Here is a 24974-nt window from a genome sequence, read left to right as displayed (position 1 = left end):
AGCTTTGTATCAATGTTGAATTTCTTGAACTTCTTAGCTGCGCTTAATGGGATTGCATAAAAGAATGTTCTTGTTCATAGGAAATGCATATGTGAATTATATTGTTCGTTCAAGGATGTGTGCAGCTTGCTCTCATATGTTCAGAGGACAGAGCAATAGATGATGGATGATAGGGAGGGAGGGAGGGAAAGAAAGAAAGAAAGAAATGGTGTGACAGGATGTTAAAGGTGGTGGATCGGGGTATTGCGGGAGGGGGGTCGGGGTATGCTGGAGTTCTGTGTATGGGGTTTGTATTGTTTTTGCAACTGTTCCTGTAAGTTTGAATTTATTTCAAAATAAAATAAAAAAAAATAAGTAAAAAAAAAAAAAGATTGCATTAAAGAGAATAGTCTTTCCTGGGGTACATAACAGTTTCAAACTGGCACAGCAATGTTTTGTAGTTTTTAGTGTCCAAGAATTACATTCTTTTGTAAAGTAGATTACTCAGTATTTTATTCTTTTTGTTGCTATTGTGAATGGAATTTTTTTCTTACTTTCATCTTCAGATTGTTCAGTGCTAATATGTAGAAGTGCAATTGATTTCTATACATCAATTGTGTATCCTGAGAACTTGTTAAACTTACTAGTTCTAGTAGTTTTTTTGTGGGTTTCTTGGGATTATCTACATACAAGATCATGTCATTTGTGAATAAAGATAGTTTTACTTCTTTTCCAATCTGGATGCTTTTTTTTTTTTTTTTTTTTTTTTTGGTCTCATTGCAAAAGTGACAAAGGGTCTATCTTCCCTCATTCCTGATCCTAGGGCAAAAGCTTCAGTCTTTCACCATTAATTATGATGTTAGCTGTGAGTTTTCATAGGTGCCCTTTTAAGTAGAAGAATTCTTTTCTATTCCTGGTTTGTTGAGAGGTTTCATTGTTTGGTTGGTAGTTTTGTAATTTTGTTCTTGTTTTTTCATCATTAAAGGGGGTTGGATTGTGCCAAGGGCTTTTTCTGCATCTATTGAAATGATTGTGTGGTTTTCATCTCTTATTCTATTAATAGTGGGTATGAGATTAATTGATTTTTGGATGTTAAACCAACCTTGCATTCCTGGGATAAATCCCACTTAGCCATGGTGTATAATTCTTATTGTGTGTTGCTGGATTCAGTGTGCTAATATTTTGGTCTCTATGTTCATGGGGGATATTTGTATTTTCTTTTCTTATGATATCTTTGGTTTTGGGGTCAGGAGCATACTGACCTCATGAAATGAGTTAGCAAGTGCTCGCCTCCTCCTATATTTGCCAAAAGAATTTATGATGGATGGATATTATTTCTTACTTGACTAAAAGTTACTAGTGAAGCCATCTGGGCCAGGGGTTTTCTTTGTGAGAAGAGTTTTTACTATTAATTCACTTTCCTTACTTGTTACAGGTCTATTCAGATTTCCTATTTCTTCTTGAGTCAGTTTCAATAATTGGTGTCTTTCTCAGAATTTGTTCTAGGAATTTAACTAAGTTGTCTAATTCTCCTCCTTTTGAGGTTAACTTTCATTAATGTAAAATGTATTTAATGTTGGAAGTTGCAATATTTATTCATTTATTTTTGCTCACCCCTAAATTTAAACCCACAACTCTTACTGGTCATCTCAGACTTATCATATGTTTTTGATTGGATATGGTATTTTTATGGGAAATTCTAAATACACTTTCTGCAACGAATTGTAGAAACACATCTCAGTTTATTTCACAGTGGTCAATCAGTTCTGTAGCAGTAAGAAAACTAGATAGCTTGCTATATGTCACTCATTGTTCTGCTGCCATAAAAAAAACTATGACTTCCCACTAAGGGGCTCTTTCAACAAGGTTATTATGTGTGTAATTTTCTTTCTTAAAAAAGATTAATAGCCACAACAATCCATTTCGAATTGGCTCTCGCCCACAGATGAATGGCCTAGCCAATTCAGAGTGACGGTCACACAAAGGAGAAAGCTGTTTAATGGGAGAGAATGGCAAGAAGTGTTGATTACAAAGGCAATTCTTCTCTCTCTGTGCTGTTAGAAGTGATTTCTTACTGGACACTTAAGCTTTTGACTTTTTACCTTTTTTAAGGACACCACTTTAGTACTTTGACCAAGAAAACTCTTTAGCCAAATTATCAGTAAAAAGGGAAAGCAATAAAACTTAAGGCCAAAGGAGTGACTGGGCAACAAAACAAGTGAAATCATCAGGGCAGGGGAATGTGACATAACACATTTAATTAAATCATAAGAAAACAGAGTGGAGTTTTGTTTCCCAACAGAAGATTTTGGAATTTTTAAGCTTTAAGCAGTGGTCAGGGAGGGGATAAGGTGGGAGATAGGAAATGCTTTGCACTGTGGTTTCGGACATACATGTGTGCTTACTGCACTGTCACCGAGAACTACGAAGACGTCCATATTCCATGAGAGTGTCCTAAGTTTTCAGATATTCTCTGAGATTCCTTCCATGTCTACACCCCATGATTCTGCTGATCTGGGTCTATTAGGTTTCTATATTTCCTAAATCTTAGAGCACCAGCTAATCAATAGCCAATTATTTACCAAGAGCCAGCTGAAGCTCAGTCCTAGAGTAGGTCAAGAAGAGGATATGTAAAAACTGATGGTTCTTCCCCTCCAGGAGTTAATCTCGCTGTGAGTACAAGAAAAATTCATGGGTAAAAGGAAGTAACACAAGCCAAGACGAGGCACAGCCCATGGGAACCTCAGTGAAGTCAGGACTCTCTGTGGTCAGAGGCTTCATTAGGAATCCTATTAGATGAACAGGATTTGGACAGATGGAAGGGGAACGATAGCACAGTCTAAAAAGAAACAAATTGGAACAAAGGCAGATTACTGGGAGTAAGATACTCATGAGGCGAAAATAAAAGAAACTCGTCTAGAAAAAGGGATATTTTGGAGACTGATGGAGCAGGGGTGGTTTCGAAGGTGAAATCAGGTTTTAGTGTTGTTCTAGTTTGCTAAAGCTGCCGGAATGCAGAACACCAGAAATGGATTGGCTTTTATAAAAGGGGGTTTATTTGGTTACACAGTTACAGTCTTAAGGCCGTGAAGTGTCCAAGGTAACGCATCAACAATTGGGTACCTTCACTGGAGGATGGCCAATGGTGTCCAGAAAACCTCTGTTAGCTGGGAAGGCACATGGCCAGTGTCTGCTCCAAGTTCTGGCTTCAAAATGGCTTTCTCCCACGACGTTCCTCTCTAGGCTTTAGTGCCTCAAAAATGTCACTCTTTGTTGCACTTGGGCTATATGTCCTCTCTTAGCTTCTCCAGAGCAAGAGTCTGCTTTCAACAACTGTCTTCAAACTTCTCTCATCTGCAGCTCCTGTGCTTTCTTCAAAGTGTCCCTCTTGGCTGTAGCTCCTCTTCAAAATGTTCACTCTCAGCTGCACTGAGTTCCTTCTGTTTGTCAGCTCATTTATAGGGCTCCAGTGATTTAATTTAGGCCCACCCTCAATGGGTGGGTAACACCTCCGTGGAAATTATCCAATTAGAATCATCCCCCACAGTTGGGTGGGGCGCATTTCCATGCAAACAACCTAATCCAAACGTTCCAACTTAATCCCCACTAATATGTCTGCCCCACAAGATTGCATCAAAGAACATGGCTTTTTCTGGGGGACATAATACATTCAAGCCAGCACAGGTATCATTAGAAGCCATGCTGAAAAGTTTGGACTTGATCTGGTAGGAAATTGGGAACTACTGACATTTTCTGGATAGAGAAATCTACCACATCCCTTGTCTTCTGTCTATTGTCACCTATCAGGAAAGAAGTAATTAAGAGTACATTTTCATCAGACAGCCAGGATTTTTAAAAGTTCGTCTTTCCCCTGTATTGGTTTCCTATTGCCGCTGTCACAAATGTAACAAGAACTTAATGACATAAAACAACACAGATCTATTCTCTTACCCTTCTGGGGATCAGAGGTCCGAAGCGAATCTCACTGGACTAAAACCAAGGTGTCAGCAGAGCTGCGTTCCTTCCGGCGGTTCCAGGGGAGAATCTATTTCCCAGCCTTTTCCAGCTTCGGGAGGCCACCTGCATTCCTTGGTCCTCGCCCCGTCCTCCACCTCCAAAGTCTTTTGTAGCCACGTCCCTCCCGGGTCACGTCACCTTACTCTGACCCTGACTCTCCCGCCTCCCTCTTTCCCTTATAAGGACCTTGTGATCCCATCAGGCCCATCTGGATAATCCAGGCTGATCTCCCCACCCCCAGGTCAGCCTAAAGTCATCTTTCATTTAACAAAATGACAGAACTGGTCTCTCCAGAAAGAGAACAAGCTGCATTCCAAAGACAGTGCACTCTGTCCTGCAAAATAATGGAATGTGCCAAAATGGTTCCTGAGTCAAAAGGTTTGCTGGCAGCAAGGTGGTGAGCTTCGGTCTAAAGCAAGCCCTGGATGCCAAAACACATCATCTCCCCCATTAGTTAGCAGCCTCGGTTCCAGCTGTGGCCTTAATTCTTCCTTGCAGGGTAACATTACACAGTCACAGGTTCTGGGGACTGGGGCGTGGACCCCCTGGGAAGGCCTGTGCGCTCCCCAGTACCTGGAAAACAAATTGGCCCCATGCTGCCTTGGCTGTGCCACTCCAGGCTTCCTGCCGTGATGGCCACCTGCGGCACCCAGCTGGAGCCGGAGGGCAGCTGTTAATCGTGTTAAGTTCTGAAACAGACCAGCTGGGGTCCAATCCAGTTCCATCTTTGACCAGCTCTGCCATCTTGGGCACAGTACTTAACCTCTCTGGTCAAGTTTCCTTGGTTTTGTCACCTATAAAATGGGTGTTGTAATTTGTTAATAGTTCCTGGTATACAGGAAGTACTCGATATATATTAGTGACGTCTGTAAACAAAAAAAAATTAGCCTCGGAAAGTTGGACCTTGAGGGCAGGGTGGCACTGTGTAATGGGCTGTGGCTTGCCCGGCATGTAAGTACTTAACAAGAATATTCAAGAATGCTCGTACTCTGCTGTCTTAGTTTCCTAGCGCTGCTGTTACAAAGTACCACAAATCCAGAGGTTTCAAACAACAGAAGTGTGTTGTCTCACTGTTCTGGAGACTAAAAGTCCAAAATCAAGATGTTGGCCGAGCCATGCTCCCGATGAAACCTCCAGGAAAAGATCCGTCCTTGCCTCTCCCTAACTCCTGGTGTCTCCCAGCTGCATCGCTCCAGCTCTGTGTGTGTTTCCGTCACGTGGCCTTCTACTCCCTGCTCCGCTGCATCCAAACTTCCCACTTCTTAGAAGGACACTTCTTAGAGCCCACCCTAATCCACTTCGGCCTCATCTTAACTCATCACTTCTCCAAAGACCTCATTTCCAAATAAGGCCACATTTACAGGGCCAGATGTTGGAACTTGAGCACGTCTTTCTGCGAGACACAGTTGAACCCATAACACCTGCACTGGGCTATTCACTTGCTACTAGTTTCAGTGATGACACTATTGAGAAAATGAAAGAGCTGATCTCTCAGGCAAGAAAACACGCTGTATGCCAAAGATGATGCACTCCATCCTGCAAAATAATGGAAGGTGCCAAAATGGTTCCTGAGTCAAAGGGTGTGCTGGGGGAAAGGTGGTAACCTTGCATCTAAAGCAAGCTCTGGGTGCAAAAACAAATCATTTCCCACAGAATCAAGCTCAAACAGTGCAGTGCTCAGAAAGCACAGCTCCCATGGGGGGACAGCCAGCTGAGTTGCCCCTGCCCAGCTCCCTCTGACAGCACCGTCAGTTTGACAGACTACTTAGCCAACATGCCAACAGAAAACATCTGCTCAGCTCCTCTTTTATTTGAATGGTTGTAACCACAAAAAAGCAGCAGAGGAAAAACATGTTTTTAACTCATATGCTCTCACAGTTGTCTTCAATATGAATTACCAAAAGACTGTCAGTTCATGTGACAATCATCCCAAAAGATCCCTTTTAAAATGCAAAATAAAGAGAACTAAACCAATATATGAATTTAAAAAAAGGCAAACAGGCATAGAATGTAAACAAGAAAAATTGAAGAATTGGGACTATCTAACCACATTTTAAGGAAGGGAAAAAAAAAAAGGACCTATGAATTGAAATAAAGTAAAAAATAAATGTCCAAATGAGCCTTCTTTGGATTCAACTTCTCTAAAACTGCCATCAGTTTTTCTTTAAAGTATCCATCTCGGTTCACACAAAATTAGGGCACAAGCATTTGTGATAAAAATGCCAAACCTTCCAGATTCAATAGCAGCCCCCAAAAAACCATCAGTTGCAACCAGATTCACCAGAAATGCTCATGGCACATTCAGGCTATTTTAAATACAAAGTTGAAAGTAATGTCCAGGTTGAAAGCTACTCTGAAACATAGTTTCTTGGCCTACCACAAATGGGCAAAAATATACTTCCTCGTATTAAAATTTAATATATTATGGGTCAACAAAAAGAAACCACACAGACTGTCAAGAGTCAGAGATTCCCCCCACATTTAAAAATGTTCCATATTTCTTAAAAAATTTGAATTGTAGGGAAAATATTTGTCTTTTTCACTTGCTGGCAACCAAACAAAAAGAACCCAAACACACACACACACACACACACACACACACACACACAAACCATAGTTATGTTACACTTCAGTGGGTCATTAGCTATTCAAAACTACTCTCTTAAGAATCAATATCCCAGTAGTCTATGTGAGACACTATAAAAGTTTCACTCGCTAAGTTTAATTTTCAGAAACTTGAATCCTCCAGAGTGTTCCTATGCCAGTTAAGTCCCAAAACCCAGAGGCAACAGCCTCTTCAAGAATATCAACCAGATGCATCCCCTTCCCTGTAAGTCGACACCCCTTTTCAATATGAACAAGTTAGGATGGTTCAGACATCCCTGAAGATTGAGAAAGTGATCAAACGAGAGGGAGGGCAGCAACAGACAAGATAGGATTTAACAAAGAATTACAAACACTGACTCTTTATATAAATATTGCTTTTTAGTTTCTAGGGTATTAGAATAGCCAGAAGGAAATAACTGACATAACACTCTTTGAAATTTGCTCTCTACCTACTTGTTAAATCGTACTTTGAAACTTATCACTTTCCTGTATATATGTTACATTTCACAATAAAAATGTAAAAATAATCAATATCCATAAAACATATTCATGATCATTTCCCAGTGATCATATAACAAAGGACTGCAGTCTTACCTTTATTCCCCATATGTGGCTGGAATTTGATCCAATTTGTCCAAGACATCCATTTTCTTATTGGACCAAAAGTAACAGAACCGATCACTTATGCCATATTGCAAAAAAAATGTTTTCTTTCAGCGATGTAAAAAATCTCTCAATTTCAGAAAATAAGGAAGGGTACACATTTTCTATTGAAATGACTTAATTCATGATAAAACTTGAACCCAGAAAAGCAGTGACAGTTTCTAGCATCCCCTAGAGCCTTGACACAGTGGTCTTTGACATTCATACAGGTGTGACGCCTAGACGGTATCATCCTTGAGAGCAAATTCCAAGTGTCCCTGACACAAAGCTCTCATGGGAAGTCTCAGAATGGGGAGTAGGGTGATGATTGGAGATTCTCATCCAATAAAGGTCATTTTCGAACAAGGCAGAGCAATTCTAAGGATTATTGCGTAAAGGAAACGCTTAACAGCTCCCTGACAGCAATAAACCCAGGGCTGGGTCACGCCAAGGCTTTTCCCGCTGTACGACCTTGTTTTCTAGACCACTACATAACCCCTCCTTGGCACTGTGCAGAAAGGGTTAAACAGCACCTCCTTAAAGGCTCGCTTGCTTGGCTGGCCCTTGGCTCAGTCCCCAGTTAAACACCAAGGGCGGCCCCGGCACCCAGCCGGCTCACACAGACCATGTGGTTGCAGCTGAACACCTGCTCTCCTTCGGGGTCTGGAATTCGGCAGTTGCTCAGCGAGGGAGGGTGCCTACGTGACCAGCCCCCGTTAGAAACCCCGGACACTTGGGCTTCCCTGGGCGGAAAGCTCGCACTCACCTGTGGCTGCTGTTCATTGCTGGGGGGGTGGGGGCAAGGAATGCACGTGGGCGCCCTCAGACTCCACCCGGTCCTTCTCCTTGGGGTCCAGCTGCGAATCCTTCCTGTTTCACTGCAACAAACCTCAGCCGTGAGCACAGCTGTGTGCTGAGCCCTCCCAGTAAATCTCCCAACATGGGGTGGTCGGGGGAACCCGACAACAGGCACTGAGGTAGCGCCCCAAAATATTTTAACTATTAATTGGCAAACTTATTTGTATTTTGGCAGCTTAAAAACTCCCAGGGGATTTACTGGATATAAGTCAATAAACAACAAATCAACCAACCAACAAAACCTCCCAAAGGAAAGAAGTCCTCTGTATGAACAAAGGTTTTCTACCACTTGGGTATGAGAGAATTCTGGAGATAAAATAAAAATTTCTCCTGCTCAGAGGAGAACATCCACGATTCAATAAAGGTTGCTCAAGGTCCAAGCCAAATTTTAATATATTCAATATGAAACCTGCAATTAAAAAGTTCCACACCCACGCGTATATATACACACACACACACTCACATGAGACCAAGAAAAAGCTTTTACTTACCTAGAGGTATTCAACAGCATATATAAGACAAGCATAAAAATTAAACCCTTTATTTCATTGCCACATCTCATTTCAATTCAACTAATGTTGAGAATTTTTAATGTTATCCAGTCATCTAAAAGAGCCCACCATATTCAACACTATTTACAGACATGAAAGTGAGTAAAAAAAAAAAAAAAACAACTCAAAAATCAAGGTTCGTGAGTACAGAACTACAGGGAGTGATACAGCACATGGCAGGTGGGAGGCAGCTGGGAGAAGTCGCGTCCCTGACAGATCCAGCACGGGGCCTTGCTTGAGGCCCCTTTTTCCCTTTTACCAATGATCACCAGGCACCCTACAGGTGGTAATCCAACGTTACATGTCACCAACAGAGGCCATGTAAGCCTCGTCTGCCAGGCAGCTGTGCAGATCCATCATGAACAGAGGAAGAAGCGCTCGGGAGAATGGGTGACTTGGGAACGTAGGACACAGGTCTCATCCTAAATGTGAGACAGGGCACGCCTGGCACGGCCGGCAGCCTGGTGCAATGGCCCTCCATGACCCCAGGCTGGGGTGGTCACACCCGTGCGGAATCCCCTCCCCCTTCACTGTGTGCTGCCTGGTGACTTGCCTCTCGTGAAGAGAATATAGCAGAGTGACAGGGTGCCACTTGGGAGATGAAGTTATGCGAGACTGGGACTTCCATCCTGCTGGCACCCTCTCTCCAGCTCTTCTCACTACGAAGCAAGCTGCCACGTTGCCCGTGGTGGCCTTGGCCAATAGCCCCAGGAACCAAATCCTGCCGCTGACCATGTGAATGAGCCTGGAGTGGACTCAGCCCTGAGATGACTTTGGCGATGGCCTGAGCCCCAGCTAAGCCACACCCAGATTCCTGATCCACAGGAGCTATCAGATAATAAACGTGGTTCTTAAGCTGCTATGTTTGGCAGTAGTTTTTTACACCGCAATAGAAAATTAATACACCTGGGTAAGTAACAATGTACTTAAAGAGACAACAAATTGTTTGCATTAATCCTGAAACAGCATTTACAAATTATTTATCCCGAATCGACTAAGCCAACTGACTTCATCTCAGCTGTAAGAAAGAACACTAAAACTTTACAACCAGGGACAAGAGTGTGCTGTCCACACAAATTAATTTCTCTAAAAATTCTAGCTGTTGCAGGGTTTTATGACTCGCTGCACTTGCCATGAAATATTTGAAAATCCAGCTCTAGCATAAGTCTTCGTATTTGTCAGCCAACTATAAAATCTCTAAATTTCTAGCAGTTAAAAAAAAAATAATGGAAAACAATGTATTATTGTCCTCCTGGCTGAATTTATTTTGCCAGAAAACTCTTGATTTGTACAGTTGAATATCACATTTAACAGTGAGCACTTCCATTTTCATGAAATGTCTAGAATAGGTGAATCCATAAAGACAGAAAGGAGATCACTGGTTGCCAGGAGCTGGGAGGAAGAGAAAATGGGAAACAACTGCTGAAGAGTATATATGGATCTTCTTTTCGAGGTGATGAAAATGTTTTGGAATTAGCTACTGGTGATGGTTGTACAATCTTATGAATCTACTAAAAACCACTGAACTGTACACTTCAAAATGGAGAACGTTATAGTATGTGAACCATATATCAATTAAAAACATTGCTTTAAGTGAGCTCTGATGGAGGAAAGTTAATATTTCCATTCAAACATCTCTCCAGATACTGACACTCCATTCCCAGGCATATGTGTGTGGAATGGCATCTGCTATAGGAGGGCGTGTACGTGAGGGCAGCCCGCCCCAGAGCTCAGATTTCATCTTCCAGGCAAATTACTAGCAAAAGTCCTCCTCTGGTGTTTTAGGTTATTTTTTTTAATGTGTTTTTGTTATTTTATGGTTATTAGACTCATTTGCTTAAGACTTAAAACAATTTTTACATCATTTAGAAATACTTAATTGGCTACTCCCTGCTATGAACCACAAGGAAAAGAAAAATGTTTGAACAAAACATTTAAAGAAGAAAGTGCAAATCTTCTCAAGGTTAAGATTTCCATTTCAGCATCTCAGTGTTTATTTTAATGCCATTCCCAGACACATTTGTGGGGTGGCCTATGTTCCCTATTATTATACGGTAAAACATACTCCCCACCAGCAAGGTTGATCTGACACAGGCCTAGTACTTTAAATCTAGGCAGAACCTTTTGATGCGAACAGGAGGAAACATTTACATTCTATAACGTGATTATAAGAAACTTGAGATGGATGAATTGAAAAGCAACACCTGTGAACAATCATAATTGACAGGTTTCCCTTATTCCACTTGTTTTAAATATCTAATATCTGTAAACTTAAATACCGACTCTGGATGATTTGATAGTCTCAATTCTTTGATTTTCCATCCTGAACATTATCCAAAATACAGCGAAACTGAATGAAGGCTTCTCCCCGCGATCCTGTCATCCAGCCGCGTTCCCTGCGGAAGCTCACCTCCTCTCACGGGCATCCTGATCAAATACTTCGGTAGTCGGAGCCACGGGCTACGATGGCGGCAGCTTCCCATTCCACCGTGAAGAATGAGAGAGTTCCAAAAAACCCAAATATCACCATGAGCAGGAGTTGCCAATGAAGGAGAAGGTAGTTGCTGTAGAAAAACGCCACAGCTGCACAAATGGACTGGGAACAAAGAACACAAGTCACAGATGCGCCCCGGCGGCTAGCAGCGCCAGAATTTCAGCCAAGAGGCCCCGACTCTCTGACCCAGAGAACATTTGCTACCAGCAGGCAGTGCTTCTGCTCTCTCGCCATCCAGCTGTGGTTCTGTTGTCACTAACTCACAAGCATGTGCCCTGGACTCCCACACAGCTGGAAATAAGTTGGCTACAATCTTCACTAATTGAAATAGCCATTTTGTGAAAAATTGGAATAATAAAACAAAACACAATAATTGGAGTACAAAAACACAGTGAGAAGTACATCTGTCTGTATTATGAAAGAATGGCATTTGGGTACCTAGGGAGGAAACTTCTAATTTAAGCCATAGAGATCAGAACAATTTTTAAATTTCATATACAAGTGGGGAATGAAAAAAATCACATAACTCATTGCTTCCGATTCTAATCACAAACCCTTTTAAAGGATGTCCCTGACTTTCATTTAAAACTCACAATACCAGTTCCAAAGACAACAAAGGCTAAGCACTTTAAGCACAATCTGAAGAAGAAAAGAGATTACCTGAACAAACTTAAAGACCGCAAAAGCTGGAGCGCTGTCTTCGGAATAGAGAAAACCTAAAATGCTGAGCAGCTGGGTATTGAAGCAGCTATCCCCCAGGCCCAACAGAAAACTGCAAAAGATGGCGACTTCTTTGCTGAATAAAGAAATAATTTAGTATGCTTATTACCAGTATTTGCTAGAACCATTTAAAATGTAAAATCAACCCACCCACAAAATCATTTTACCTTCAAGTTTCAAACATTAAGAAAAAAGAATAAACATTGGATTTATGCTGAATTTATGCTGCAGTCTTTCTCAAACTCACTCGCCTTCTAATTCTAGTGAACTCTGATCTATTAACTGTTTGGGAAGCAAACACTGTTTTGTGGACTGGGTGCCCCTTGAATTGCGGCTCCAGACATGAATGTCTGTGTCTATAACAAACATGAGAGTTGAGTGAATTAAAAAAATAGCCTCAAAACCTATAGACAAGTCCAAAATGACTCAACAGCCTACCCAGCTGGCAGATCCTTCTTGGCTCTTCTTGGTTCTTCCTCCAGGCCCTAATTTCTGGATTTGTCATTGCTCAAAAAGTAGAAATATAAAATTCAAATCAGATACTTAAGTGTTCTTTCACAGATCAAGAAAAACATTTAGCTGGGGAAAAAGGTCAAAATTCCAAAAAAAACTTGCGATTCTCTTTGGATTCCTACTTAAGCTCACTCTGGCTCCCCTAACACTTGACAGATGCCTTACAAAGACGACAGACCTTCAGAAGAGAATTAGCTGCTCCATTTTAAACAGCTAGCCACCCATCACCTCCCACCCTTCTGTAAATTTCTAGGAAAACGGCCGCCGCCATACCTGGATTTGATGTAAGCCATGCTATCGGTTCCTTCAGCAGGTGCAATAGGGGCATCCCCAGGCAGGTTGAGAAATATTAAATAAAAAGCTACAAAATGCACGAGGATGCCCAACAGCACAACTGGATTTCTTCCAAAACGATTGTTCTTGCTCAGCAGGCCAAAGAGGCTCCCACCTATAAAATCAAGATGGCAAAAACATTACCACCCAGTGTGACAGAGCGATTGTGAAAACCTTGTGGATCACACTCCCTTTATCCAGTGTATGGATGGATGAGTAGAAAAATGGGGACAAAAACTAAACAAAAAATAGGGTAGGATGGGAGGGATGATTTGGGTGTTCTTTTTTACTTTTATTTTTTATTCTTAATTTTATTCTTCCAGGTGTAAGGAAAATGATCAAAAATAGACTGGGGTGATGAATGCACAACTATATAATGGTGCTGTGAAAGCTGACTGTACACTGTGGATGACTGTATGGTATGTGAATATATCTCAATAAAACTGAATTTAATAATTAAAAAAAAAATTACCACCCAGGAGCCAGAAGTAAAAATCAAGGAGGCAAGGAAGAAACATTCTCACATGTTCAATATCTTCAAGAAATCCAACACCTCAGCACTTGCTGACCATGATAATGCTGAGTAAATACTAACATTAACAAAAAAATAAGGTATCAAAATTGCTCACATTCCTATTCAACAATGTTCTTGTATTCCTTCCCTATGAATTACTAGTACCCCAAAAGCATTCCCTCTGACCTACAGCTTATAACTGAAATGAATAAGAATGACCCAACTTATCAATTACTACCATGTTTTAAAGAGCTAATGTATTACACTGAATTTCAAGGCATTTGTTGTGAAATTTCAGCATTACGTTTATGCTTCCAAAGAGGGGTTAAAAGGCTTACGAAGGCTCAGCAATCAGAATGGCTTAGAATATCTCAAAAACAACACTGGAAGCTAGAAGTCAGTGGAGCATCGCCTTTAAAATTCGGATGGAAAGTGATCTCTACCCTAGAAATCTAAACCCAGCCAACTTAAAAGTCAAAAGGGAAGGTGAACAATAAAACAATAAATCCAGTTAGAAAATGGGCAAAAGACATGCACAGACATTTCACCAAAGAGGATATGCAGAAGGCAAATAAACACAGGAAAAGATGTTCAACAGCATTACCCATTAGAGAAATACAAATCAAAACCACCATGTGTTATTACTACACACCTATCAGAATAACTAATATGAAAAACAGTGATAACACCAAACACCAGCAAGGATGTGGAAAAACTGGATCTCTCATACACTGCTGACGGGGATGTAAAATGGTACAGTCACTCTGTAAGACAGCTTGGCAGTTCCTTTCAACATTATAAATGGACTTACCACATGACCCAGAAATTATATTTTTGGACATTTATCCCAAAGAAACGAAGCCTTATTTACATGCAGGAATTTGTACACAAATGTTCACAGCAGTGTTATTTCTAATAGCCCCAAACTGGAAATGACCAGAGGTCCTTCCATGGGTGAGTGGTTAAACTGTGGTCTGTACATACCATGGAACACTAATCAGCAATAAAAAGGAAGGAACACAGCAACTTGGAGAAGCCTCAAGGAAATCATGCTGAGTGAAAAAAGCCAAACTCACAAGAATACAGAGTGAAAAAGCTTAATTGTGAAATAACAGCTTAGTGGCTGCCAAGCATTAAAGGTGGGTGTCGCTATAAAGGGGTAACACATGGGAGTCTTGGGAGATTGTTCAGTTGAGGATCTTGATTATGGTGGTGGCTCTGCAAGGCTACCCGTGTGACAAAACTGCACACATGAGTGCGTGTGCAACTCTGAGATCTAAAAAAGCCGATGGGGGGAGTCGGGCAAGATGGCGGCATAGAGAGGAGTGGAAGCTAAGTAGTCCCCCTGGAACAACTACAAAAAACCAGAAACAACTAGTAAATAATCCAGAATAACTGCGGGGGGACAAATGAGACCATCCATTCATCATACACCAACCTGAATTGGGAGGAATGCCCGAGAACACAGCATAAAATCTGTAAGTAAAACCTGCGGAACCAGGTCGGGAGACCCCCTCCCCCATAGCCCGAGCTGCGGAGCCGTGTGGTGCCACGGAGAAGCTCTCTCCCAGCAAGCGAATACAGCTCAGCTGAGCTCCAACTGAGGTTTTAAGTAGCAAGTGTGAACTGCTCACTACAGGTACGCATCCCCAAAAAACAGACAGAGGCTTTGGGTGATGACTGACCTGGGAGAGCCTTGGACTGGGTCTGAAGGGGACTATCTGATTCTTTTTCGGCTCAGTGGAGAAAGCCCCAGTCATTTTCAGTTTCCAGGGCTGTGAAGCGGAGAAGGGTGGAGACAGCACAAGCAGAGAGCGAGACCATTGAAATGCTAATGACCTCCACCTGGGGGGTCTGTCTTCTCTAGGAGGAAAGGAGTGGGGCCCTTTCCATTCAGAACCAGACCCCAGAGCCTGGGGGAACACGGCCATACCTCCTCACACCAGTCAAGAATTATAGGCTAACAGGCATCACCTGCTAGGCAGAAAAGCACAGTGACCTGAGGCATCAAAGGGTGGAGCAATTTTCTAAGACACACCCACAGGGAAACCAGATACTGAATATTTCTTCCCTCTGGGACCTGAGCCTGTTCTGGTCTGAGAAAACCTGATTTGGATAACCGAGGAAACCATGCCTAGACAACAGAAAATTACAACCTACACTAAGAAAAACAAAGTTATGGCCCAGTCAAAGGAACAAACGTACACTTCAACTGAGATACAGGAATTTAAACAACTAATGCTAAATCAATTCAAAAAGTTTAGAGAAGCTATTGCAAAAGAGATAGAGGCTGTAAAGGAAGAACTGGACCTGTATACGGCAGAAATCAAAAGTTCAAAAAACCTACTAGTAGGATCTATGGAAATGAAAGGCACAACACAAGAGATGAAAGACACAATGGAAACATACAACAGCAGATCTCAAGAGGCAGAAGAAAACACTCAGGAACTGGAGAACAAAACACCTGAAAGCCTACACGCAAAGGAGCAGATGGAGAAAAGAATGAAAAAATATGAGCAACGTCTCCGGGAACTCAAAGATGAAACAAAGTACAATAATGTATGTATCATTGGTGTCCCAGAAGGAGAAGAGAAGGGAAAGGGGGCAGAAGCAATAATAGAGGAAATAATTAATGAAAATTTCCCATCTCTTATGAAAGACATAAAATTACAGATCCAAGAAGCGCAGTGTACTCCAAACAGAAGAGATATGAAGAGGCCTACGCCAAGACACTTAATAATCAGATTATCAAATGTCAAAGACAAAGAGAGAACCCTGAAAGCAGCAAGAGAAAAGCAATCCATTACATACAAAGGAAGCTTAATAAGACTATGTGCGGATCTCTCAGCAGAAACCATGGAGGCAAGAAGGAAGTGGTGTGATATATTTAAGATACTGAAAGAGAAAAACCACCAACCAAGAATCCTGTATCCAGCAAAGCTGTCCTTCAAATATGAGGGAGAGCTCAAAATATTTTCTGAAAAACAGACAATGAAAGACTTTGTGAACAAGACACCTGCCCTACAGGAAATACTAAAGGGAGCACTACAGGGTGATAGAAGACAGGAGTGTGTGGTTTGGAACACAATTTTGGGAGATGGTAGCACAACAATGTAAGCACACTGAACAAAGATAACTACGAATACGGTTGAGAGAGAAAGATGGGGAGCATGTGAGACACCACAAGAAAGGAGGAAAGATAACGACTGGGACTATGTAACTTGGTGAAATCTAGAGTAGTCAACAATTGTGATAAAATGTACAAATATTTTCTTTTACGAGGGAGAACAAGCAAATGTCAACCTTGCAAGGTGTTAAAAATAGGGAGGCATTGGGGGAGGGATGCAATCAGCATAAACTAGAGACTGTAACTAATAGAATCATTGTATTATGCTTCCTTTAATGTAACAAAGGTGATATACCAAGGTGAATGCAGATGGGGGGGGATAGGGGAGGCATGTTAGACACTTGACATTGGTGGTATTGTCTGATTCTTTATTCTACTTTGATTTAAGGTTATTTTTCCTTTTGCTGCTTCCTAGCTGTCATTTTTTTTTTTGTTTCCTCTTTCTTTTGCCTCTCTACCTTCTTTGACTCTCCCTCCTGCCTTGTGGAAGAAATGTAGATGCTCTTGCTTAGTATGAGCAGAATGTTCAATTAGGATGAACTTAAATGTTTGGAAATGAACAGGGGTGTTGGTAGCAAGATGTGAGAATAACTGACAGCGCCGAATGGTGTGTGAATGAGGTGGAAAGGGGAAGCTCAGAGTCATATATGTCACCAGAAGGAAAGCTGGAGGTCAAAAGATGGAAATGTATAAAACTGAATCCTATGGTGGGCAATGTCCATGATCAACTGTACAAATACTAGAAATCACTTCATGAACCAGAACAAATGTATGACAATACAATTAGAAGTTAATAATAGAGGGGCATATAGGGAAGAACTATATACCTATTACAAACGATATACTACAGTTAGTGGTATTTCAACATTTTTTCATAAACAGTAACAAAGGTATCAATACTAGGAGTCAACAATTGAGGGGGTTGGTTAGGGATAGGGGAGGTTTAGAGTTTCCTTTTCTTTTTTTCTTTTTTCATCTTTCACTTTATTTCTTGTCTGGAGTAATGAAAAGTTTCTAAAAATTGAACAAAAATTAAGTGTGATGGATGCACAGCTGTATGAGGGTACCCAGGGTCAAGTGATTGTACACTTTGGATCTTTGGATAATTGTATGGTATCTGAACAATCTCAATAAAAATGGAAAAAAAAATAAATAAATAAAAAAAATAAAAAAGCCGATGGATTGTCCTGTTGTCACGTTCTTGGTTTTGACGCGGCGCTGTAGTTGTGTGGGAGGCTGGAATGGGGTGGGGCTGGGTAAGGGAATATGGAACTGCCCCGTACATTTCTTTGCAACCTCCTATGAATCTATAATTATTTCAAAATAAAAGCTTTTTCAAAATGTGGATTAAATCAAAACATTTTCAGACATGCACAGTCTCAACAACCACCTCCCACACATTTTTTCTCAAAAGGAGTAAACCAGGAATAAAGACATGGGTTACAGAGAGCATGCAACCAGCACAATGGAGATGGGAATGAAGGGTGGTGAAGGGCTATCGTGGGACAAATGCTGGCACCAGGTACAGAGGGGAGCCGGCCCAGGGCGGTGCCAAGGGGTTCCGAGACAGGTGAGCGCCATCCCCACCATGCCCTCCGCGACTGCACTGCCATTTCTACCTAATAAGGAAATGAGAGGTTGTGTGCCACCAAAACTGAGGAGTAAACCAAAAAAGGTGACATGAGATCCAGGAAACAAGGAAGTCAACAGAAAAGGCAAACAGAATCCCTAAATGACATTAAAAGGAAGTCCCAGCTTGGGGAGGAGGCCTAGACGGCACTGAGACCAGAAAAGATAAACAAAGCCTCCAGGAGGGATGAGTCCCAGAAAAAAAAATATGGAACTGACAGACTACTTGATGGCCTCATGGAAAATAAGAGACTGCTGGACCAAAGGAAGGTGGGGGATCTATCAGTGATGGGTACAAAGACAGCTAGGTGGGGAAAAATTGTGTGTGTGTGTGTGTGTGTGTGTGTATAAGGGGGAATGGGAGAAAGGGAAGACACATGTAATTTTTAAAAATATTAACTCCAAGGAAAACAAAGGAAATGTAATCTTCATATACTATATGCTCAATAATATGTCAATAATATCTGCATGGGCATAGTAATAAACAAGAAACATTAATTTCAACAAAAACTGTAATATAACAGAGCTAAGTCCTCATCTACCATAGGAAATCAATAGAAAAGGGCTGAAACTGATTATTCAAAAGACCCCTATTTAGAAATGGAAACACGTACACATCTAGAAATAGAAACCAGAAGAAACAGTCAAAAGAATCTTACGTGGTTATCTCTAGGGAGGACTGAGGGGACAAAAGGAAGGGTGGTTTAGAGGACTACTGTTCATTATTCTTTTTTTACAGGAATTTAGTAGTATTTGACTTTTTAAAATACATGTGTAATCTTCTTGGATGAACATGTGAAAAGCAGCTGTCTAATAAAACACATTAATAAGCAGACTTCAACAGGCACAGACAGGCTGACATCATCTCAGATGCAGATTACTGGTGACTGCAGATGCATTCAGAAAGGGGCTAACAGCCTAATTTGGCTAGGGCTTGGGCCACAAGTAGGGGAGTGATGGAAGATAAGCTGCAAAATCAGATGAGGCCACAAAACAACAATAACAATAAAACAGATGAGGTCATGACAGAAGGCCCAGAATGGCTGCTTACGACTGAAACCTCCAGTTCACCCAGTACATTTTCACTGAGCTCCTTCTACTTTATCTGCAGAGGCCTAGGCTTCGCACTGTGGGGGAACTCAAGGAAGATTAAGATGAGACTTCACCCTCAGGAAACCCATAGATGAGCAGAGATAAAACAGAGCAAGGAGACGAAGCGCCATCATCCAGGGAGAGAGAAATCAATTTCGGCTGCGGGGGAGGAATCCCAAAGGCTTTAGGGATGAGCACGGCTTTAAAAGACAAGGATTTTCATAGCAAAGATGATGAGGGTGTGTGTGTGTGCACGCATGTGTGTGTGAATTTTGGGTGGTGTTGGGGGCAACCATCCAAAGAACTCACATTTTTTTTAAATGTCTCATTTTGCTTTCAGGGAGCTGCACCCTGTGCCCATGGACACACCATGGAAGGCCTGGAGGAAGCACCCCCAGTCAGCCTGAGGTGCGCAGGGCCGAGCAGACAGTCTCAGGAGAAAAAAGCGGTAAGGCCGGAAAGGTAAGCTGGGGACAGAGCCACTCTCCCCGAGGACTCAGTATATGGCTGACCATCTGGAAAGCAGTGAGGGGGTGAGCTGGAGCCCTCTGGAGGGAGCGAGCAAAACCAAGGCAGAAGGTCTCCCACCCCAAACCAGAGATGTCCAAGCCAAAGAGTAGCTACAGCTACTGAGCTTTTCTCTTCGCCCTCTTCTATGTAGAAAAGCAACACACAAAAATCATGGCTTTTGGGGAAAAAATGTAGAAGACAAAAGCATACCAAATAAAGAAAGAAAACCATCTTTGTTCCCTGAATCTTCCAAATGTCACCACTGGGAACAGTTTGCCGAGTACCCTCTAGACCCTTTTCTATATGTTCCCATGCAAATATATAGTTAGGATGATTGCCTCTTATACACACACACACACAGCTCTGTGACCTGTTTTTTCGAGCTGTTGGACTTTTCATGTCAGTGGGTAGGGACTGTGCTGCCCATTACACCGCAGGATGGGTGGACTGTCATCATCCTTTAACCAGGGATCATAAAATGTGCCCCTGGAGGCCAGGCAGGTAACATAAATGAGTAAACCAGGAAATGTGTGAGAAGAACACCACAATCCGGGCAGTGATAAATGGGTACTGCCCCAGGGCCTGGTAGTGGGAAGATAAAAGCGGGGGTGGGGGGACCGGAAGGGGCGTTTGTGGCAAACCAAGGTGCTCAGTTCCACTAGGTGGTCCCAGGTGGGATGCAGGCCAAGAGCCCGAGTGCTACCACAAAAAGCTGCAAGTCCCTATTTTCAAGTGAAATCTCCGTATGGTTAATTGGCAACAAATTTGAATTTTGTTATAAAACACTGGCAGGATATTTAAAACATTCCAGCAGGCTGATTTGGCTTGGGAGCTGACAGCGTGCGAGACCTGATTTACCCATTCTCCTACTAATAGATACTAACAGAATTTGGCCCTTGTCTCGGCTCCTGGAGGGAGCAACTGCTAAATCCTTGGAATTTCCCTATGATAGGAGGGTCTTTATTATTCCTGGTGAGTCCCTAACCATGCCCACACCCTATGCTAATGAGACACCTCAGGGTGGGGCCAGGCCACCCCAGAAAGACCAGGGATGTGCTCAGAAGGTGGGGACTCGGAGCCCTGCTCTGGCTCCAGGGAGGGAGGCACTGGAGACAGTGTCCAGCCATGTGGGCACTGACAGACTCCATCAATCGAGCCTGCACACAGAAACCCCAATAAACGCTCTGGACTCTGGTTGGTAATCGATGTGCTGGAGAGGTGACGCACCCTAATTCCACAAGGAGAGGACAAGGGGGCCTGAGACCTTCCCAGATCTCCCCCTAGGAGTCTCTTCTTTTGACCCCTTATTTGTATCATTCTTGCTGTAATAAAACTATAACGGTTAAGGATAATGGTTTCCTGAGTTCACTGACTCCTCCTAGTGTATTATCAAACCTGAGGGAGTAGAGGGAATCCCTGAATCTGTAGCCAGTTGTCAGAAGTGCAGGTGGCCTGGGGACCCCCAAACCTGCAGCTGGTGTCTGAAGTGAGGGCCGCCTGGCGGGGACTGTGGCCCTAACCTGTGTCAGAACTACACTACAGGGGCACAGAAAATATACAACAAATAAAGGCCAAACTTTTTTCCAAATTTGATAAAAACTATAAATCCACAGATCTAAGAAGCTCAATAAACACCCAGCACAAGAAACAGGAAGAAAACTATACCAAGCCTTATCATAGCAAATGCCTCAAGACTAGTGATAAAGAGAAAAATCTTAGAAGCAGTAAAGTAGTAGGATATAAAACATAATATAGAAAAATCAATAGCCTCATATACATAAATAACCCATTAGCAGATATAATGGATGAGAAAAACCCATTTATAATAGATTAAATATTTAGGAATAGACTTAAATATTCAAAACCTGTATTAAAAAAACTATAAAACACTCCTGAGAGCCATCAAAGACTTGAACAAACAGAAAGCCATCCTGTTCTTGGCTAGGACATCAGGATGTCAGATCTTTTTAAATTAATTTCTAAATTTAACGTGATCCCAATAAAAATTTCAATGAGGCTCTTTGTTTTCTTAATAGAACTAGATAAGTTGATCTTAGACTGAATATGGAAAATTAAACACAAGAATAGCTGGGAAACTACTAAAGAGGAAGAGCTCTAAGGGGGACTAGCCCTAAAGGACAATAAAACATGCTACAAAGCCTCTATAATTAAATCAGTGTGGCGCTGGCATGTGAGTAGACAGCCAGATCAATGGAATAGAAGAGAAACCCAGAGACAGAATCTTAGATATAAAATCTAGTGTATGATAAAGGTGGTATCCCATACCACGGAGGCAAATTTTGTTTTTCTTATAAATGGTGTTGAGACAACTGGAAAATCATTTGGAAAAAGATAAAATTAGATCCATTCCTTGTACCACAAATAAGAACAAATTCTAAGTCAGAGATCTAAATACAAAAAATAAAATTATAAAAATATTGAAAGAAACGGGCAAATTCCTCCTTAACCTCAATATGAGGAAAAGCTTTCTAACTATGACTCAAAATCCAGAGGCAAAAAAATAGTAAAAGATTGGTAAGTTTGACTACATGAAATTAGAAAACTGGCAGAATTCGGCAAAAAAAAGGGGTGGGGGGGACAAAAAACTTGCACTGTGCCAGTTTGTATATATTATGCCCCCCAGAAAAAGCCATATCCTTTAATGCAACCTTGTGTGGGCAGAAAACATATTAGTGTTGACTAGTTTGGAAACTTTTTGATTGGATGTTTCCATGGAGATGTGACTCAATCAACCGTGGGTGACACCTTTCATTGGTTTATTTCCATGGAGGTGCTGCCCCATCCATTCAGTGTGTGTCTTGATTGGATCACTGGAGTACTTTAAAAAGAGCCACACAGGCCCAGACACAGAGCAGCTTCAGCTAAGAGGACAAAACGCCCCAAGAGCAACACTTTGGAGAAAGCCATTTTGAAACACAACCTGAGAGCAAGAGATGCCAGCCATGTGCCTTCCCAACTAACAGAGGTTTTAGAGATAGAGATGCTAATGGCCTTTCTCCAGTGAAGGTACCCTTTGTTGGTGCCTTACCTTGGACACTTTATGGCCTTAAGACTGTAACTTTGTAACCAAATAAACCCCTTTTATAAAAGCCAATCCATTTCTGGTAGTTTGCATAACGGGCAGCATTAGCAAACTGGAACAAGCACCATAAGCAAAGTCAAAAAATAAATAACATACTGGGAGAAAATGTTCACAACATATAGCACAGAAAAAGGGCCAACACCCCTAATTTTATAAAGAACTTTTAAAGGGTAAGAAAAAGACTAGAAACCTTATTTAAAAAAATGGGCAAAAAGACATGAATAGACAATTCACACACACACAAACAGAAGTTGCTCAGCTTCACCCATAAGAGAAACGCAAATAAAAACTACACCGATATATACTATTTCTTATCCATTAGGTTGGCAAAAACACAACTTAAAAGTCTGACAACACCCTCATACATGGTGGGAATGCATAACTGTACAATCCCTGTGGAGGGGAATTCAGCAATATCCAACAAAAACTACATGTGCAGTTGCCCTTTAGCCCAGCAACCCCACTTCTAGGAATTTATTCTGAAGACACACCTCCAACAACATAATACATATATATAAGGTCATTCAATGCTGGATTATGTGTAACCGCAAAATACTGGAAACTATCTAAATATATATGCATGCATATGTATGTACAGATGTATACACACGCAAGTATTTCCTAGCTTTGTCTTACTCTGTAAGAGTAAGCACTCCTAGGGCCCAGATCTTGGTCTCTACGTCCCCACAGAGAGGAACCATGGCCCCATGAAGAAAAGGCTGATTCCAGGACTGGGGCAGAGCAAGCAGGAGATGAACTGGGAACAACGTGTTTGCCAGAAAGTAAAGAAGTGCTCAAAAAAAGATGGGCCACATCACAAAGAGACAGCTTGAAGGGGTTCTCACTGGCCAAAGCCGGGACAAAATGAGCACCGACATAATTAAGTAAGGTATTGACAAAGAGGCATTCATGAATCCATACTGAAAATAAATGAGTAAATAAATGTGGGAGAAGGGAGGTCTCTTGCTTACAACAGAATGCCCAGGGCCAACTGGGGAGGGAGCGATAGAGCTGGAAAATCATCCTTTTTTGCCCCCATCATGATAAAAGATTGGATTAGGCAAGAAGCAGCAGTGGAGGCTGTATCTAGAGAGGAGTTCTGATAAAGGGCAGGACTTCCTCCCTGCGGAAAGTCCACTAGTTGCAAGGGAGGAAATGACAGTTACTGTTGTTTCAGTGGAGAGACTGGGTGACACCCTCACTGGGGAGCAAAGTACACGTCACCAGTGAGGGCCAGATGCACCTTCTGTCTCCAGATGGGGTGGCCTGAGAGGGATCCATACCCCCTCTGCAGGGTGTGGGCCGAGGATGCATTCTCTCCATCAAGTCATGAGGAAACGTCAGACATTCTATTAAAAACAGGGGTGGGAGCACTGTATTCCTCAAAAAATGTCAGTATCATACAAGACAAACTGTGGAGATGTTCCATACTACTGGCTAAAGAGACACAACAAAACACTGTCCTGGTCCTAGAATGGACTCCATTCATGGTAGGAAAAGACACTGTAAATTACATTATGAGATACACAATAGATGACGATATCAGTGTAAACACTGAAGCTCATAAATGTACCATAGCAATGTAAGAGAACACCCTATTCTTAGGAAATACATACTGAACTATTTGGGGGTAAAGGGCCAGGAGGTATGTGACTTACTCTCAAACAGTTCAGAAAAAAAAATCATACATGCATACGAAAGAGAAAAAGCCACTAAGAGATTAAGAGAGAAAATGATAAAGCAAATAGGGTAAAATGTTAACAATAGGTGAATCCTGTAAAGGATATTCGGGTGTTTCTTGTATCGTTTTTAGTTTTGCAATTTCTTGTAAATTTGATATTTCCCCAAAAAATGAGAAAAAAAATTAACAAGCTCCTACAGAAATGGTGAGCTTCCCTACACTGGGAGTCTACAAGCGGAGACCAAGTGACCGCTCACCACGCAGATTCTCCTTACCAGATCCCATCCTTGGCTAAGACTTCACCGACCACTTGCAGGCCAATGATTCCCAGAATGAAATCTCCAGCCCACACGTTCCTCCTGAGCATCCATCCTGCATTGCCCACCGGGCACGTCTCCACTTGGAGACCTTCTTGGCACTTCAACACATTCAAAGTCTCATTCTGTTCCCTTTCCCCAAACCCCATCTCCTGCAGCACTTAGCTCTGCTCCTGTTACCACCGTCAACCAGCTGTCATTCCAGACGCCTCACCCCACCACCCTACCAGTCACCAAGTTCCACGCAGCCAACTTTCTAATGATTCATTCAACACATTTAATTATTT

General features: G+C 41.9%; 1 protein-coding gene across 2 annotated transcripts in view; it reads right to left on the bottom strand.

Annotated features, from left to right (window-relative positions):
- Positions 1–9895: 9895 nt before the first annotated feature.
- The window catches only part of MFSD11 (major facilitator superfamily domain containing 11), a 31991-nt gene continuing 16912 nt past the window's right edge, over positions 9896–24974 (bottom strand). For both annotated transcript variants that reach the window (XM_037810762.1, XM_037810761.1), the window contains 4 exons: positions 12655–12829; positions 11809–11944; positions 11065–11250; positions 9896–10046 (listed from right to left, as the gene is read on the bottom strand). In XM_037810762.1, the coding sequence (XP_037666690.1) occupies positions 11086–11250; positions 11809–11944; positions 12655–12829 (476 nt within the window). In that variant the 3' untranslated portion in view covers positions 9896–10046; positions 11065–11085. The remainder of the gene's footprint in view (positions 10047–11064; positions 11251–11808; positions 11945–12654; positions 12830–24974) is intronic.

The sequence above is a fragment of the Choloepus didactylus genome, chromosome 18 (genome assembly GCF_015220235.1).
Source record: "Choloepus didactylus isolate mChoDid1 chromosome 18, mChoDid1.pri, whole genome shotgun sequence".
NCBI lineage: Eukaryota > Metazoa > Chordata > Mammalia > Pilosa > Megalonychidae > Choloepus > Choloepus didactylus.
Note: the sequence above shows the minus strand (reverse complement) of the source record. Positions and strands in the feature narration are given on the sequence as shown.